General features: G+C 41.0%; 1 protein-coding gene across 1 annotated transcript; it reads right to left on the bottom strand.

Annotated features, from left to right (window-relative positions):
- Positions 1-1,364: 1,364 nt before the first annotated feature.
- Positions 1,365-3,769, bottom strand: LOC124150214 (multiple epidermal growth factor-like domains protein 6). The gene is made up of 3 exons (XM_048391120.1): positions 2,965-3,769; positions 1,787-1,916; positions 1,365-1,485 (listed from the first exon to the last, which is right to left on the bottom strand). The coding sequence occupies exons 1-3, from the start codon at positions 3,521-3,523 to the stop codon at positions 1,365-1,367; spliced, it is 810 nt and encodes a 269-aa protein (XP_048247077.1). The 5' UTR covers positions 3,524-3,769.
- Between the last annotated feature and the right edge of the window lie 13,460 nt (positions 3,770-17,229).

Genomic DNA, 17,229 nt, shown 5'->3' with positions numbered 1-17,229 from the left:
ACTACCTCTAGTACACGCTATGTCGCCAATGCAAGACAGGTCTCAGATACACACCGACATTAATAGACGGACTAGCGGCTGATAGAGGAAATACGGTAGTTTGATATCGGATGTTTTTATCGATGATGTGATGAGATTATAAGGCTTAACGAAAGCATATCTTTTGCATACAAATGATAATGTTTATGAAACTGTTAGGGACATGTTCGATGAGTGAGTGAGTTAAAGCTTTACGTCACATCGGCAATATTTCAGCCATATCGTGACGACATGTTCGATGAATAGACCCAGAACAGGCAATTTCCTCATTGACAATGAAAGTACAATATAACATTATAAAAAGTGTTGTAAAAAACTTTATTCATGACAACATGTTGTTTACAAACTGTTTTGTAATCGACAATCATTGCCATGTCCGTCAACCACCAACGTTAGGATTTGGCAGGAGGGGATTTGAAAGTCCATCAGAATACACCCCTCCCTTTGAAAGGCCACGAAAACAATGTCTCAACATCACTGGAGTCACAGCACGGGCACTTGATCATAACATCTTATCAAACTTGATTAAATTCATTTCTGAACACGCATAACTGATAAAATCATACACAAACCACTGTTTTTTTGGCAAAAACTGTCACATTTGTTTCACACACTGGCGTCGAATACTGGGAAATCATGAAACTGACAGGTCAAATCAGATCCCTTCTGTCAAAATAGCCGGCTCATCCGCAGCCTAAAAAAGCGGCTGTTCAGTCATTCTCCAGTTCCATTGGCAACCACGTTGCACCATCAGGCTTATTCCAAATAAGTCTACAAGTTAATGTTCAACCACATCATAGATTGGGGTTGTCATCCTGCTTCGTGTAACTTGTATCTACTCTACAGCGGGACTCAATCAAATTTCAAAACACAGTAGGTTTATCTCCTAAATAATATACTTTATGCTCTGTAGATTCGTGAGGATTAGATAATATTTTCCATCGATGTAACTGTTTTGATTGCTTCATGGGGAATGTTTTAACTGGCAAGTGTTTAGTCAACATGTGTCACAAAGACAGACAGCTTGGGTTTAGGTTTGCAAACTATTGATATGAAAGTATAACATATAATGCTTAATGCATTACTGCATAAGACAGCTAAGCATGCTTATCATACCGTAGAAATTAAGAATGATAAGAATTCTGAATTGTATTTAAAGTTATGTGTTAACATAGATTCAAGCAAGTTATCAAATATATTCTAAAAATAATGATGTGGTATTGTTGGAATATATTATATCATGTGCTGTGCTGTTCTGTGGTTTGTTGTGTTGTGTTGTGCTGTGCTGTGTTGTGTGGTGGGAGATTATGGGGCGTGATCCTACACTAAAGGAAAACTATCACAGGGCCTGTTTCGTTCTTATCAGGATCAATATCCATCAGCTCGTACTGGGGTGCTTCCGGTTGTCCCGCTGGATATTCCTCTTCTTTGTCATCTCTTTTTTGCCTGTAAGAGAAATAATGTATTTGTTTATCGTCATTGGTAATAGGACATGGGAATATTATCTCCGTATTCAGGGAGGTGTGGGGCGTGGAGTGTGTGGATTTTATCGAAAGAAGGAAATTGTCCCTGGAAAGGCTTGAAAAAAATTATTATGCTTCAGACTGTTGAAAGAAATAATAACCAGAATATCAAATTGTCGGTCCTTAGCATAGATGTAAAATAGGATACGTCACAGTGCTCAGATGAGAGCATATATGTTAAATATCACAGAAAGCATTCTCAATTTGTCATGTTCATTGTTTACATAAAACACTTGAATATAAACCTTTTGGTGCGTTCGTAGCATCCAATGCATACAGCTACCATGATGCCAACCAGGCAACACGCTGATGATGTTCCGATAATGATCAGTGGAAGGCTCTGAGAGGTAGGCTCTGTGGAAACAATAATGTTATCAAGTTTAATTATATTGTTAATGTGTACGAATACGTATATGTCGCTTATAAACACCAGAATAGTGGCGCAGTAAAATAGTTTACATGCAGGGCCTCTGTATCAATAGGTGCAATACCTAAAACCTTGAACTTATGACACAAAGTACCTACAAATGGACAGATGTTCAAATAGGATGCGTAAATCAATTGTCTCTGATCAAGTAAAGTGGATGACCTAAATGTTTATCTATTTCTCAGGGTAAATTAGATTGGGTCATGTTGGAACATTAGAGAGGGTTTAAGGAAAACCCATAAAATCAACACCTGTGACCCATTCTAACCTTATCTCTAAACTACGAGTGAGTGAGTGAGTATGGTTTCACGCCTCTTTTAGCAGTATTCCAGCAATATCACGGCGGGGGACACCAGAAATGGGCTTCAAACATTGTACCCATGTTGGGAATCGAACCCAGAATATCATATTCACACACAAACGAGTTATCATATAAATTGGTTGATGTATTATTCTATTCCATTGATGCATCTGTTTTAATTCCTTCACGGGGAATGCCCGTAATTGTCAGGTTTCGGATGGTCAGTGTTTGTCAACATCTTGTTAAGGATGTTTGGGTGTCGTTTTTCTAAACTATTGACATGTATGTATAACATGTAATGATCTTTATTACCGTCAATGAATATCCCACAGGTAGTTCTCAGAGTGACATTCGTGATCAATGCAGTTTCCAAAGCATGAACAGTCCGACCCAGCATAACCTGGTGTACAATCATCTACACACGCCCCTGAATCAGTGCAGGACATATTTACACACTTCGAGTTACATCGAGATGAGCAATTAGTACAATACCATCCGACATCACAACCGTGGATACGATCTCCTGAATAGTTGTCACATTCGACGTTTCAAATGTTAGGTGGTGGGATTTCTGGCACATGCTGGGACAGAAGTTGCGTGAGGGCCAGGGCGACAGTTTTCACTGCACACCTTTTCACACCAGTGACCATAAAATTAAAAAAAAAGGGTCTTACCACATGTAATTTCCTTGACGCAGGTATCTATGGGACAGTCACCTGAACAGGGAGACTTGCATCTTTTATCAGTAATGTTGCATCCTTTGGTGCAGGTTTCAGACTCCTGGTTACAAATCCCATCAATGCAAATCTCACAGGTGGTGTTACAAAATGCACCGTAATAACCACTAGCACACCCTTTTGCACAGGTTCCGTTCTCAGAGAAACAAATGTGCTCGATGCAGTTTTCAAAGCATGAACAGTCTGAACCAGCATATCCTGGTGCACAGACAGCTACACACGCCCCTGAATCATCGCAGGACATATTTACACACATTGGGTTACATTGAGTTGAGCAGTTAGCTCCATACCACCCGCCATTACAGCCATGAATACAGAATCCTGTCATTTTGTCACATTCGGGACTACAGTTCTTTGAAGCTTTTCTGTCACATGCGCCAGGACCAGCGTGGCAGTTTTCACTGCACACCTTTTCACACCAGTGACCATAAAATCCGCGATTACAACCTTCTACGCATCCGGCCTTGCATGTTCCTTTACAATTCTCACATGACATCTCACAGTTGGGACCAGTGTATGGCGAATGACACTGGTCACATATTCCAGTGCTTCTATTGCACGATTTACATAGTTCAGAACAGTTCTTGCAGTCAAGGCCATAGTAGGAGTCGACACATCCAGAAACACAGGATGAATTCAGCTGGCAGTACTTACCGACACACCCTTCTTTGCATTCTGTACACTGTCTCAAGTTCTCATCACATGGTATGTTACACCTTACACTGTAAAATCCTGAAATACAGCCATGGGTGCATACCTCGGTGCCACTGTCTGTGTGTAGATCACATAATTTATATCTGCAGCCACTGTTGCACTTAGATGTGCATCTCTTGCCGAAATACCCAAGGTCACACCTTGATGCGCAGTAACCTGTGTCGTCACACTTTAAGCAGTTCTGCCTATAATTGCAGGGTTTTGCTGAAAAGAAAGAATAAGCATTTAGATCGGACAGAGGTAACCGAAAAGGCAAAGCTATGAGAGCAAACTGTGACGACTGGGTAGTTGTAATAGTACTTTTGAAAGTAGGATATTGGATCCATGAGTGTAATGGACTTTTGAAACCTTCATGTAAATGATAGTCCAGGTTGAAATAGATATGCTTTGGTTGCTTGTTTGTTGTTGTTTAACTCCGCACTCAGCAATATTCCAGCTATATGACGGCGGTCTGTAAACAATCGAGTCGGAACCAGACAATCCAGTGATTGACATCATGAGCATCGATCCACGCAATTGGGATACGATGGCATGTATCAACCAAGTCAGCGAGCCTGACCACCCGATCTCATTAGTCGCCTCATAAGACAAGCATAGTCGCCTTTTAGGGCATGCATGGGTTGCTGAAGACCGATACTACCTCAGATCTTCACGGGTCGAAATAAGTACGCTAATAATATGATACATTAGCCTCCTATAGTCACAAAACCAAAACGTTTATCTTTCGAAGCGGATTCCTGGACGAAACAATGAATATCTGCAAACTTACCTTGTATGAAAAGTAGAACGGATGCAAAACATAGGATCACCACAGAAGTCATGATATGTCTGAAAATGGAAAATAATATATACCCACCTATCAGCACAACAAACATATTTATGTATTACTCGAAATAAGTATATGTTTAATCTACTTACTGCTAATGAGAAAGGAACATTTTCAATGTTGGTGTATCAAGCTATAGCAATTGATATGGCCTCCGGGTGTTAACTCGTGCGAGTTGTAATCGCGGAATCAGACTTCATATTGACAGTTAACTTTCAACTTCCCTATAAGGGGGAAGTGTGAAACGAATCTGTTCATTAATAAAACATGTGCTCTCTAATGAGAAGAGTTATCTCTTAGTCATGTTGCAAAATGTACTTAATGATTTTATCTTTTTATTAGCTACGTAATCAGACTGTTTTTGTTTGTTTTTTCATGTAGAACATTACCAAATGATTCCCCGTTTGAACACCGTTTCTATTACGAGTATATTTCAAAATGTTGTTTGTTTTCAAACAAATACACGAGTTATATCAGAAACAGTATATATGATGTGGACGCGTATAGTAATGTATTTTTACTCACATAAATTGTGAAAGAAAAAAGTTTAAAGTTGGAAAAAGACATCACTGGCACAATTATGGTGTACAGACTCTTCCCTCACTGTGCTACCTGGTAATACACTGTACAACATCCCCTCATGGTAATTGAGGTGACACGTGGTGGGAAGGAGCTTGTGGCCAACTGATCCAAGGATGGCCACACTCATTTACATCACAAAGATCGAGGTCGTAGTTATTGTGGTGATAAATGTGATGATACCAAAACATAATATTTTGTAATGCCGATATATGACTTATTGGAGAGTCTGTATACTCTTCCGTTCACAAATCATGCGCTAGATCAAACACAACTATAATAATAACAGTGAACTTGGACAAAATTAAGTAAATAATGTGAATAATTCGACAACATCTGAGATACAGGCATATTTTGTTGACGCTTCTCAGGTGTTTCTTGAACGTTAGAAGGGTGTATTGGGAGAAGATCAATCAGATGAGAGTGAATAGTTGCGCACTGCTACCAACGATCCCATGTCCAGAGAATGACCGACAATAACTCCGTCAGCAAATGATGCTATTACTCAATAGAGCTGATATTTATTTAACTTTGCGTCGTCAATGGTTTAGTGATAAATGTAATTTAGTACATTTGGCATCAATCAAACCAACTGTTTTACACATTCTCTGTGTGGTAGTCACAAGCTTATGTCATCCCAAAGGTTGACCGCAAAACCACAGAAACTATCTGGATGGTAAATTCATCAATCACAAATAAATGGCTTCTGTATTAGATTGACTGATTCACCCAGGCAATATGTACATTGACTGATTCACTCAGGCAATATGTACATTGACTGATTCACTCAGGCAATAGGTACATTGACTGATTCACCCAGGCAATATGTACATTGACTGATTCACCCAGGCAATATGTACATTGACTGATTCACTCAGGCAATATTTACATTGACTGATTCACCCAGGCAATATGTACATTGACTGATTCACTCAGGCAATAGGTACATTGACTGATTCACCCAGGCAATATGTACATTGACTGATTCACTCAGGCAATATGTACATTGACTGATTCACTCAGGCAATAGGTACATTGACTGATTCACTCAGGCAATATGTACATTGACTGATTCACTCAGGCAATATGTACATTGACTGATTCACTCAGGCAATAGGTACATTGACTGATTCACCCAGGCAATATGTACATTGACTGATTCACCAAGGCAATAGGTACATTGACTGATTCACTGAGGCAATATGTACATTGACTGATTCATCCAGGCAATATGTACATTGACTGATTCACCCAGGCAATGTACATACTGACTGAAAGTTTCAGCCAGTGTACTCCTTCATTACATTTAATCTCCTCATATTAATTTGGATCTATTTTGATCTCACGAAGATCACAGTAACTTATAAACTGACGTCCAAGAGAAACTTTACCAGAGTTTGAAATCACTCTTGCTAAAAAAAACAACAACATACATGCATGAAGTAAAGTGTATCGAGAAGATCAATATATCAACATAATCAACACTGAAAATGACAATCATACCGCGACCGAGAACGACGTCAGAGCCCCCCACTCTAGCTTTCAGAATCATGGACAATAGGCAGAGTACATAAACAATCGCTCACGTTCAATAACAAGTCATTAGTAGCGTGTGTGACCACCAAATGCCTCAATACACGCAAAAACTCTTCGACGCACAGAAACAGTCAGTCGTCTGATGAGGTCACGTGGGATTTGACGCCATTCTTCTTGGAGGGCCAAGCTCAGTTCCTGCCGGTTGGCTTGAGAGTGTGGTCGTTGTGGAACCCGACGATCGATCAGGTCCCAGAGGTGTTCTATGGGGGACATGTCGGGTGAGCGTGCAGGCCACGGCAGGACGTTGACGTTGTTGGCTGCGAGGAAGTGAGTGACAATTCTGGCTGTATGAGCTCTAGCGTTGTGATGCTGATAAATGACACCACGTGGCTGCTGTTGGAGAAATGGTAGGACAACTGGAAGAAGAATGTTATTCATGTAACGCTGAGCTGTCAAGCTTGCGTCAACGATGACCAGCGGTGCCCTCTCCTGCCCACAGATCCCTCCCCACACCATGACACTCCCTCCACCATATGGTACGACCTCCTGCACGCAACACGCCGCCGTTCGTTCACCCCTTCGGCGTTAAACACGTTGTCTTCAGTCAGCCCTAAACATACAGAATCGACTTTTCGTCAATGACGACAACCCTCTGCCAGTCACGTCGTTGCCAACGTCGTACAGTCCGGGCCCATCTCAATCGCAGACGACGATGTTGCGCTGTCAATAGCTGTCCTCTGTATGGTCTAAAAGCCCTGATTCCATGAGCCCTGAGTCTCCTGGCCACTGTCTGCCGACTAACCCTGTGACCTAAGGCATTTGTCGCCGATGACGTCACTGTCAGGAAGCGATTTCGGTGCAAGGTACGCAAGTACCGGTCATCATGGTGCGTGGTCACCCTGGGTCTGCCTGTTCTTGGCCTGTCAGCGGTCCGCCCTGTCTGTCTGTAACATTGCATCAAGTTGGTAACGGCAACACGGGAGCAACCGAAGGTTCGTGCAATATGGGCGTTGGTGGCTCCCATCTGTACCATACCCAAGGCTCGTTCACGTTGTTCGACTGTCAGTCGTGGCATTTCCTTTGTGTTTTTGTATCACTGTGGATGTCTGACTTGCCGTTGCAATCGTTTTATACCCTTACTCACACGTGCATTTGCAGTTGTCCGTGGTGCACGTGTTTTTCACTTTTTCGCGTGTTATCGCGAAAACATGTAACAGACGATTAACATTTTCTGCATACACTATTGTTGTATTTAGGTTATGTGTTTTAGATAGACTTCATCGTAAAAAAAATTTATACTTTGTCTGAAATTTATATTTTCAGTTGGTAAAGTTTCTTTTGGACGTCAGTTTATATAAGAAGTTCCACAGTTAATTGATTGGTTCTTCAAACACGAAAGAATACTAGAGTCCTTTTATATGTTACTTATTTTTATTGACATAACATGCAGTTCAGCTACAGAACATCCAGAATATATTGTGAACAAACATATGACTTAGTAATATTGTTTGCACATAATGTTTCGCAGTTGTTACATGTGAACAACTACATGATCCGTCTATTTCCGTTTATTTTGGACAGTTATTTTTGTCACATGTTAGTCTTGAGTAGCACCTGCTCTTGCATCTTAAACCTGCCTTGTAACATTTGCATCCAATGTCTAACACTGTTTGCCGCTTACTACACAACAACATTTGGTAAATCTCTGACCATCGCACTCATTTTACACTCCCTGGCGGAGGCTCAGGTCTTTGTCTTTACACGTGTCCTAAATGCTGTACAGGTCGAACTGGGTTCTGCTGCTACCTGATACAGGTCAATGTTGTCTCTGTCTGCAATGATGCTCATGATATTACGAGGATCGCCATCACCACGACGGCCAAGAGGGGTGGCAACTGTTACATTATCACCAGGGTTGCCAGGAACGAGCATAAAACGACTGCGCCTGAGCATGCATTCAGCCTGTGCAAGTTGTCCATCGGCTGCCCTTTGTTGCTGGACCTGGATGTATAGCTCAATGGTCCTTAGCTGAGCCTCTGGGACATCTTCAGTCTCTTCAGATGTCTGTTGCAACTATGTGGCGATTTCACTTGTCTGGTTTGTCTGAGAGTATGCTGCGATAAGAACGTCTTCAGACACCATTCTCTCGAGAAGTTCCGTTGGTATGGAATAGGTACGAAGTCGACTTGGGCTTCAGTACCAAATCAGGATTTGTATGGTGACTGCTAGATAACAGAATGGTGGCTGCTGCATTTTTGGAATTGTACAATACGGAGTCCCATAGACCAGTCTGTTGAATCATTGTCCCCTAACCACGGAATGAGCATGTCCTGTACGTCACAGTTTAAACGTTCAACTGAACCTTGGCTTTGTGGGTGTCTTGGTTTTCACTATACCATCAGGCCATAGAAGCTAGAACTCAGAGATAACAAATGCAGTAAATTCCCCACCATTATCACTCTGCTAAATCTGAGGTGGGCCACACAATACTTAGTAAGATGGTCCTGATCTATTAGCCATTAACTGCATGTCGACAAGGTCGACCTGCCCTCCAGATCCAAAATCCCTGGACATTGGACTGTGTTTAACAACTACGCCCTTTGCTGTGATGCGTTTAGACATTCAATGCAAAGCAGTTTGTACAGCTCTACTACCTCACGAGTGATATGAGCATAATTAATGTAATTTTGTAACGATCAGCATGACCAGTTGAAACGTGACCGTTCTTAATGCTGTCAAACATATAGATTAGTGTAAAGTATATGAGTTCTTGAGCACAGTCACTGCATTTACGCATTAACTTTTCAATATCACAACACTGAAGAATTTCATACCGGCCAAAAATGTAATACTAAGTCTTAGCAGAACAAGCTTCTTTGAGTCCTTCAAGAAACGCACTTTGTTTGTTGTTGGGCAATAATAAGGATTTGTTGTCAGAATATTTCTTTTTCAACAGCTGTTAATGAAATGAAGCTTCCATTAACGTAGCCTTTGCAAAAGTTGACAGAACACAGTTTACCATTACTGTCCATTTCTTATTAGGTCTTATAAGTATGTATGCTACCAGCGCCTCAGGCCTCAGGCCTCAGGTCTCAGGCCAGCAGCGGTATTATATGTGTATTATCTCTATATTATCTACTTCTTATCAGTTACGATAAAATATGGTACTTGTTCTTACCCTGCCTGGTGCTCAGCATTTTGTAAGGGACTGGTCGTGTAGGGTATTCATGTTAAACTGTGGCATGGGCTCTCAGTGGGCAAGCACTATAAAATCGGCATTAGCCCGGACTAGTACAAGCGTTCACACGCAAATAGACACACACACACACACACACACACACACACAAACACACACACACAAACACACACACACAAACACACACACACGTTCATACATGTGGCTATATAAGTGCAATAATTATTAATATGTAATGAACAACAACAATATTGTGACATTGAATAAGATTTAATGCAAAGTTACGTTTTTTACCAAATCTGTAACAATTTCGATTTGCAACAGATAAAAGACTCCTGTAAGTGTTCAAATTGTTTAATTTGGAAGACTGACTTCAGAAAATGCGTGATTTCATAAAAGACATGCCAAAATGTCAATTTACAAATCAATAGCGTGTGTGTCCACCTCTGGTTGCGATGCAAGCAACACATCGTCTCATGGAATTGACCAGGCGTCGCACAAAGTCCTGTGGGATATCTGTCCATATCTGCTGGAGAATGTTTCGAAGTTCCTGGAGTGTCTGTGGAACGCGTGGTTGACCTCGAAGGCGCCGATCCATCTCGTCCCACATGTGTTCGATTGGTGAGAGATCAGGGGAGCGAGCCGGCCAGGGGCTGACATTCACGTTGTTTTGTTGAAGAGAATCCTGAACAAGTCGAGCAATATGAGACCGGGCGTTGTCATGTTGAAAGGTAATGCCTGGGCCATGACGACGCAAAAACTGTAGAACAACAGGGCCGATGATCTCGTCGCGGTAGCGCTGTCCATTGAGATTTCCTTCTACCAAACTATCTATCAAACGTCTATCAAACGGGCCTCTGTCTTGCTGTAATCCCACCCCAAACCATAACGCTGCCGCCCCAGAACCGATCTTTTGCATGACACAATGATTGACGTAACGTCCACCTCGACGTCGGTACACTCGAATCCGGCCATCGCTGTGGCTGAGGTGAAAACAAGACTGGTCAGTGAATAGAACTTGTCCCCATTGTATGGCCGTCCAGGATAGACGCTGTCTACACCACTGTAGACGTCCTTGACGGTGGTTTGCTGTCAAAATGGGACGTCTGGCGGGTATTCTGGCGACAATCCCTGCACATCTGAGGCGACGACGTACGGTTTGTGAAGGATGATTCTTGCAGCCAGTGTTGCTGGCTTGAATCGATTTCGTAGGTGTGTTGTTCGAATCCAGTTGTCTTGTCGATTATTGGTTACGCGTGGCCTGCCACTCCGAGGAAGGTATCTGACTGCACTCGTATGTTGCCAACGTTGCCATAAACACTAAATGGTGTTTCTGTGGACGTTGAATTGTCTTGCAACATCATGTTGACTCGATCCTGCTTCAAGCATACCAATGGCTCGCAGACGCTCATTTTCGGACAGGCGTGGCATTTCGTAATGTTGAATAATTGCGTAATTTTGTTGCTTTTCTGGGTGGTTGTTGTCAGCACGATGCTAAACAATGCATATGGAATCCCGTTAACGCACATGTTTTTATACCCATTCTTTGGTAGTGAATGCATGGGGCTTGCATAAAAGTCAACTTTTGCATGGAATGCATGCTTTTCTGTAGCAGTCGCGTTTTTTGTGACTTGATTCCATACATGTACTACAAGATTGAAAACCAAACTTCACTTTTTTTTTAAATACACTAAAATATTGGTGTCACATGAACTTTTGTTGTTGAGTATATTATTATCTATTAATCTATTTATTATCTGCATATTGTCTATTATCTATGTATCACCTTTCCATTATCTACGTATCAACTTTTCATTATCTATGCATCATCTATTTATTATCTGTATATTGTCTGTGTGTAATGTTTCTATTATCTATTGGTCATATACGTATAACAGCAATGACAAAATTCAATGTACATGATAAGGAAATAAATCGCATGGTTTATTTTCGAGTGTCTCGATGGACCGAACTTTACAACTCGCTGTTCGGAAGCTAAATGAAGGAGATGAAAGTACGGAAACCTTTTAGGGCCATTTGTTGTTTGTTTTTTTGTTATTTTTCTTGAAATTTGAAGATATTATGTTAAAGTTTGAAGATGCAAAGTTGAAATGTCAAGTGAGAAACTTAAATTTCAACTTATTATCTTAAAATTTCATCTTAGTATGTATATTGAACTTTCAAGATACTAAGTTGAAATTTCAAGGTGATAAGTTGAAATTTTAAGATTCTAACTTGACATTTCAACCTAGTATCTTCAAACTTCAACATAACATCTTGAAATTTCATGTTAGTATGTTTCAATTTGAAAAAAAACAATAAAAAAACAATTGGCCCTAAAAGGCTTCCGTATGATAGAGACTGTTCGTGCAAATTATATTTCCCGTTTACGAGGAAGTATCACCCATATTCAAGGGACATGTTTGTACGTTGACCGAAGGTCGCCAACGCATTTAAACACCACAAAGCTGATTTGGATGTTTAATTTCCTGTTTAGATTGTACTGACACATTCGCACATGGGAGTGTTTTCAACCTCATGCAAAATAATTCACTACAACTGTGAATCTTTAACTTTCTATCAAGGGAAATATATGGTGCTAAGCCATCTTCACAAATGAATGTTTATCTCATCACATGGCGGGTCCGTCCTGCTCTCTTCATTGTCATCCAGCTTGAGATTGCCCACGGAGGCCCACTACTTTTATTACTGCGGAATGTCGGGAAATCCCAATATTACAGTCGAAGGAATTCCCTTTCTGCTCACCTGTATCGTCACGCACAGGACCTTTACCGACTTCCGTGCATATGCATTGTCCAAACTACCCTTTGAAACCGAAGGCGGAGAATGAATGAAACAACAAGCGTACAGGCTCGCTCGCCTCGGTTCAGATTTTATGTCTTCGGGTTTCATTTCTAACTAGCATTTTTCAAACTGTGCTTTACCGTAATCAGGGTAGTAATGTTTGAGTTTGGGGGTAACTGACCATGTTATTTGAAACAGCCGCCTTCTCCCTGACATATTTCTTCCGGTTCGTAACAGTCTGACTTGTGCAGTTCTTTCGCCCCTTGCCTTAATTGACAGGTCCAATGAAGATTGTTTTGATCCTACTCTCCGTTGATTGGCTACTGACTGTGTGGGCGTGGAAAGTTATGTGCATAAATTAAACGATCACCTGATTCATGTCACGCCACAGTATGTATTCCTACACCTGCATTGTTTATCAATCTCGTCATATATGTCTGTTTTGATATATACAAATGTTTTTGGTTAAACTATTGTAGATAAAACATGTTTTACGTTGTCGAATGTCATTAAAGGCATTGACTGTGTATTTGTTTCGGTTCATTGAGGTATGAATCGAAAAACCGATGTGCAGACTTTTGTAAGCATCCTCTACGCGGATTCATACAGTTTGCACATCGGTTTTTCTATTCATACCTCAATGAACCGAAAAGAATACACAGTCAATCTTTAAATATTATTCTCAAACGTCATTACACCTGACATTTTTATAACATCAGCATCAAACAGGCAGGAATGTATGTCATCTACTTTTACAATTAAACTTGTAGGCAACACTGTTGATGATGATGATGATTATAACGATGATAATAAAATTAGTATTTGGTAAAAAAAATGGCAATTCTCTGTGGCAGTTGTAATAATAATAATAATAATAATAATGTCATGCAAAAACATACACAGACTGTAACTGTTAGGTTGTCTGTAAAGAAATGAGTATAATGCTGATATTAACAGCTTCAGTAACTGTTTTGTATGTTTTTGTATGAACGCTGTCATTCATAGTCAAGAGTTTGAAGAAAAAGTCACTCATCGATGAGGACACACAGTGTGATTACTTTTCTAAGCATGCATTTAAGCTCGTGGCAAAACATTTCCTCGTGGAAACATATTCAAAGCGGTTTCGTTCTTCAGGAAGACATGAAACACAAAGTTGACTACAACTAAAGAATATCAACCCCATTAAGCAAAGTTATTCATGGAATGTTCTCTGTACATGAGAGCCCGCAGTCGAACCCTAAGTGAAGTGTTCACGTGACCCAACTGAATCCGAAACAGACCAAATGAAAAAACAACTTCCCTGTTTCCCTATTTATGATCGATTGCAGTGACCGTCATTTCGAAGGTGGGACTCTCAACATGCATGTTGCGACTGTGTGGAGGATCTCTTACAATGCAGGGGAGACAAGCCATTCATATGCCGATGGCGTAGATCTTTTTCAGCACAAGGGAGACAACCCATGCATATCTCGGACCACGTTCCCCACAGCCATAGCGATCGTGGAGCTCTCTATACTATCGCTGCAGTCAAAACTGTGATAGGTGGCTACAACCATGCTTGTCGCAACCGGCCGACGGTTATGTTTACAAACAAGTGGTGACTGCCGTGACGCCAAATACTCTCACCCCTGCTAAATTATTTTCTTTGTTTGTCAATTTGAATTTCTATTTCATTTCAACTATCATTTAATTGGAATAGTTAGAATGTAAGGGATAAGTTGGATGATTTTCCGTTCGTCTTCAATCTCGAACCAATCTAGATAAACAAAACGAAAGGAAGATTCGTTTGGGAAATATGGTCAGTCGTAAACCTTACCAAAATGAACTATGATGGCATTCCCAAAGACAAAAACAAAAGAATAAGCATTGCTACATTTAGGGTTAGAGGGCACATTTCAAGATTCTTGTAATGTCCGCACCCACAGTGGTGGCAGTGATGTTACCGAGAGTGCAACGAAGGATCTCTAACAACACAGGGGAGACAAGCCAGTCATGTAGCGATGGCGTGGATCTGTTACAGCTCAAGGGAGACAACCCATGTATGTAGCGACTGTGTGATAGGAGGTCAAAACCATGCTTGGAGTTGAAGTTGCAACCGACTGACCGTTATGTTAAATGCCATGTAAAATGAGGTTTAACACCGCTTTCAAGATGTTTTCATAAAGACAGTGTTTGTTTGTTGTTTAACGCCGCACTCATCAGTATTCGAGCCCTATGACGGCATTCTGTAAATAATCGAGTTTGGATTAGTAATCCAGTAATCCTGGGATACGATGACATGCATCAACCAAGTCCGCGAGCCTGACAACCTGATCCCGTTACTCCTCTCACGACAAGAATAGTCGCCTTTCATGGTAAGTTGTTGATAAAGAGACGCTGAGATGGCCGGAACAAATCAAAGAATCGAGACCTGAACCGATTCTACTCCATTCACTTAAGGATTGAAGTCGTATTTGTTGACCTTCATCAGCTGATGAAGACAGTGCCTCACGTGAGCAAATTTATCATGAAGCGCTTCAGATGGACGATCCATTTCGCTATTACTTCCTGTTTTATGAAGTACGATTTCATAATTTCTTATGGTTATTTTTATACCTAAACGTATACAGTTTCAATATCGATATTTCTGTTGGAATAGTTTAGTTCCTCGTGAACGAAATACCACGAACATACATTGGACTTATCCCCAGCTAATTCTCACCTAGAATGACTTCGATAACGTCGGAGAAAGACGTCATTTGTATTTGTATTTAAGGATTGAAGTTGTATTTGTTGACGTTCATCAGCTGATGAAGACAGTGCCTCAGCTGAGCAAATTCCATATACTGACAGATACATAAATCATAACAAAACAATCCATTAAACATCAAACTTTAATTATTGAAAGCGAACTATGTGAACGCGGAGAGTCGTGACGTCGTGACGTCATCCGTCCCAAACATTCCATTTGGAGTGACATCGTTTTTTTACAAACGGCACAAAATGGCGGCTACCGCAATGTCATTCGCTTGAAATATAAGTTGCCCCCAGTAAAGTTAGCATTGGAATTGGAAAGAAATCCAGACCCGGCTCATGCTGAAAATGGATACATATTAACGTTCTGTGAACTTTTGGTGCGTGTTTGAGTCATACTACGGCTGCTGATGACGGGGATTACCGCTTGAGGCGGCGCGGTTGGATTTACTGAGGCACGATAGTCTGGAGCTCGGTGATTTCTTTTGGAGAGTAGTGCATTCTCTGTTATAGCTTCGAATGGACGCTTCATTTCGGTGACCCGACATATACATGATCTGTCTGACTTCAAAGCCTGCAAGGCGGTCGGGTAGCCTGGTGGTTAAAGCGTTCGCTCGTCATGCCGAAGACCCGGGTTCGATTCCCGACATTGGTACAATGTGGGAAGCCCATTTCTGGTGTCCCACGCCGTGATATTGCTGGAATATTGCTAAAAGCGGCGTAAAACCAAACTCACTCACTCAAAACCTGCAATCATTCATCACCTAAATCGATGTTGCTCTCAGTTTGTTCCCTAATATTATTTTTAATGTTATCTTTAGACTTTGGGAAATTCCCCTAAAGTAGTTCTTATTGTCTACGTGCGATTGACAACGTAATCATGTGACATAGTGACGTTCATTGAGAAATGAACGACAGTAGCTTGGTAGTGTTCAGCTAGGCGACTCACCCGCTGCTGTCAATATAATAAATTGATGCCACATCGAGTGTGGAGTATGTGCCTTATGTTGTATGCTTTAGTGTAACTTGGTCTACTCCCAATATTGTCAGGAAGGGCATGGCGATATAAATAAACATCAACTGTTGAATTGTGAAGAGCGTTTTCTACAGAGAAATGTTATGTACGAAACGTTGTTGGAATCAGTTATGCTAGAACGGTTTATAAGACTGGAAGACTGTAAGGAAGGCGCTACAATGGTCACACTCCGAGGTAGTATCACACATGTCGTGGAGGATATGGACCTTAAACTGTGCGACTAATTCTTAAGCATTGTGTCAAAAGAAATATGTTCATGGAACCTAAAATCTATACTATACCTGTGAAAGAATATCAGCATGAATTATAATCCATTCTAACTTACCTGTATAATCTGACAATTCATTGTTCATGTACATACATGTAATGCGTTGTGTTAACAATATGATAGTATTTGTAATCTCCGACACTATTGGAAGAAATAAAGAACATTCATCCATCCATCCATCCATCCCTCCATACATCCATGCATCCATCCATACATACATACATCCATCCAATCCTTCCATCCATCCATCCATCCATCCAATCCAATCTAATCCATCCATCCATCCATCCAATCCAATCTAAGCCATCCATCCATCCATCCATCCATTCATTCATGAACCGAGGCAGGACGCTGAACAATACATTGTCGTTCAACTCAGGAGACTCGCTGCTAGGTATACACGTCCCGAGGCAGTGCGCTGAAAAAACACTATAGTTGGGGTTGTTTTTTTGGCAGTATGATGTATGCGCGTAGCCTACTGTAGAATTGTATGTATAACACAATACTCA

This window comes from Haliotis rufescens, unplaced genomic scaffold, assembly GCF_023055435.1.
Source record: "Haliotis rufescens isolate VD_foot unplaced genomic scaffold, xgHalRufe1.0.p SCAF_9, whole genome shotgun sequence".
NCBI classification, from domain to species: Eukaryota; Metazoa; Mollusca; class Gastropoda; order Lepetellida; family Haliotidae; genus Haliotis; species Haliotis rufescens.
This window is presented reverse-complemented; position numbering and strand designations above follow the sequence as displayed.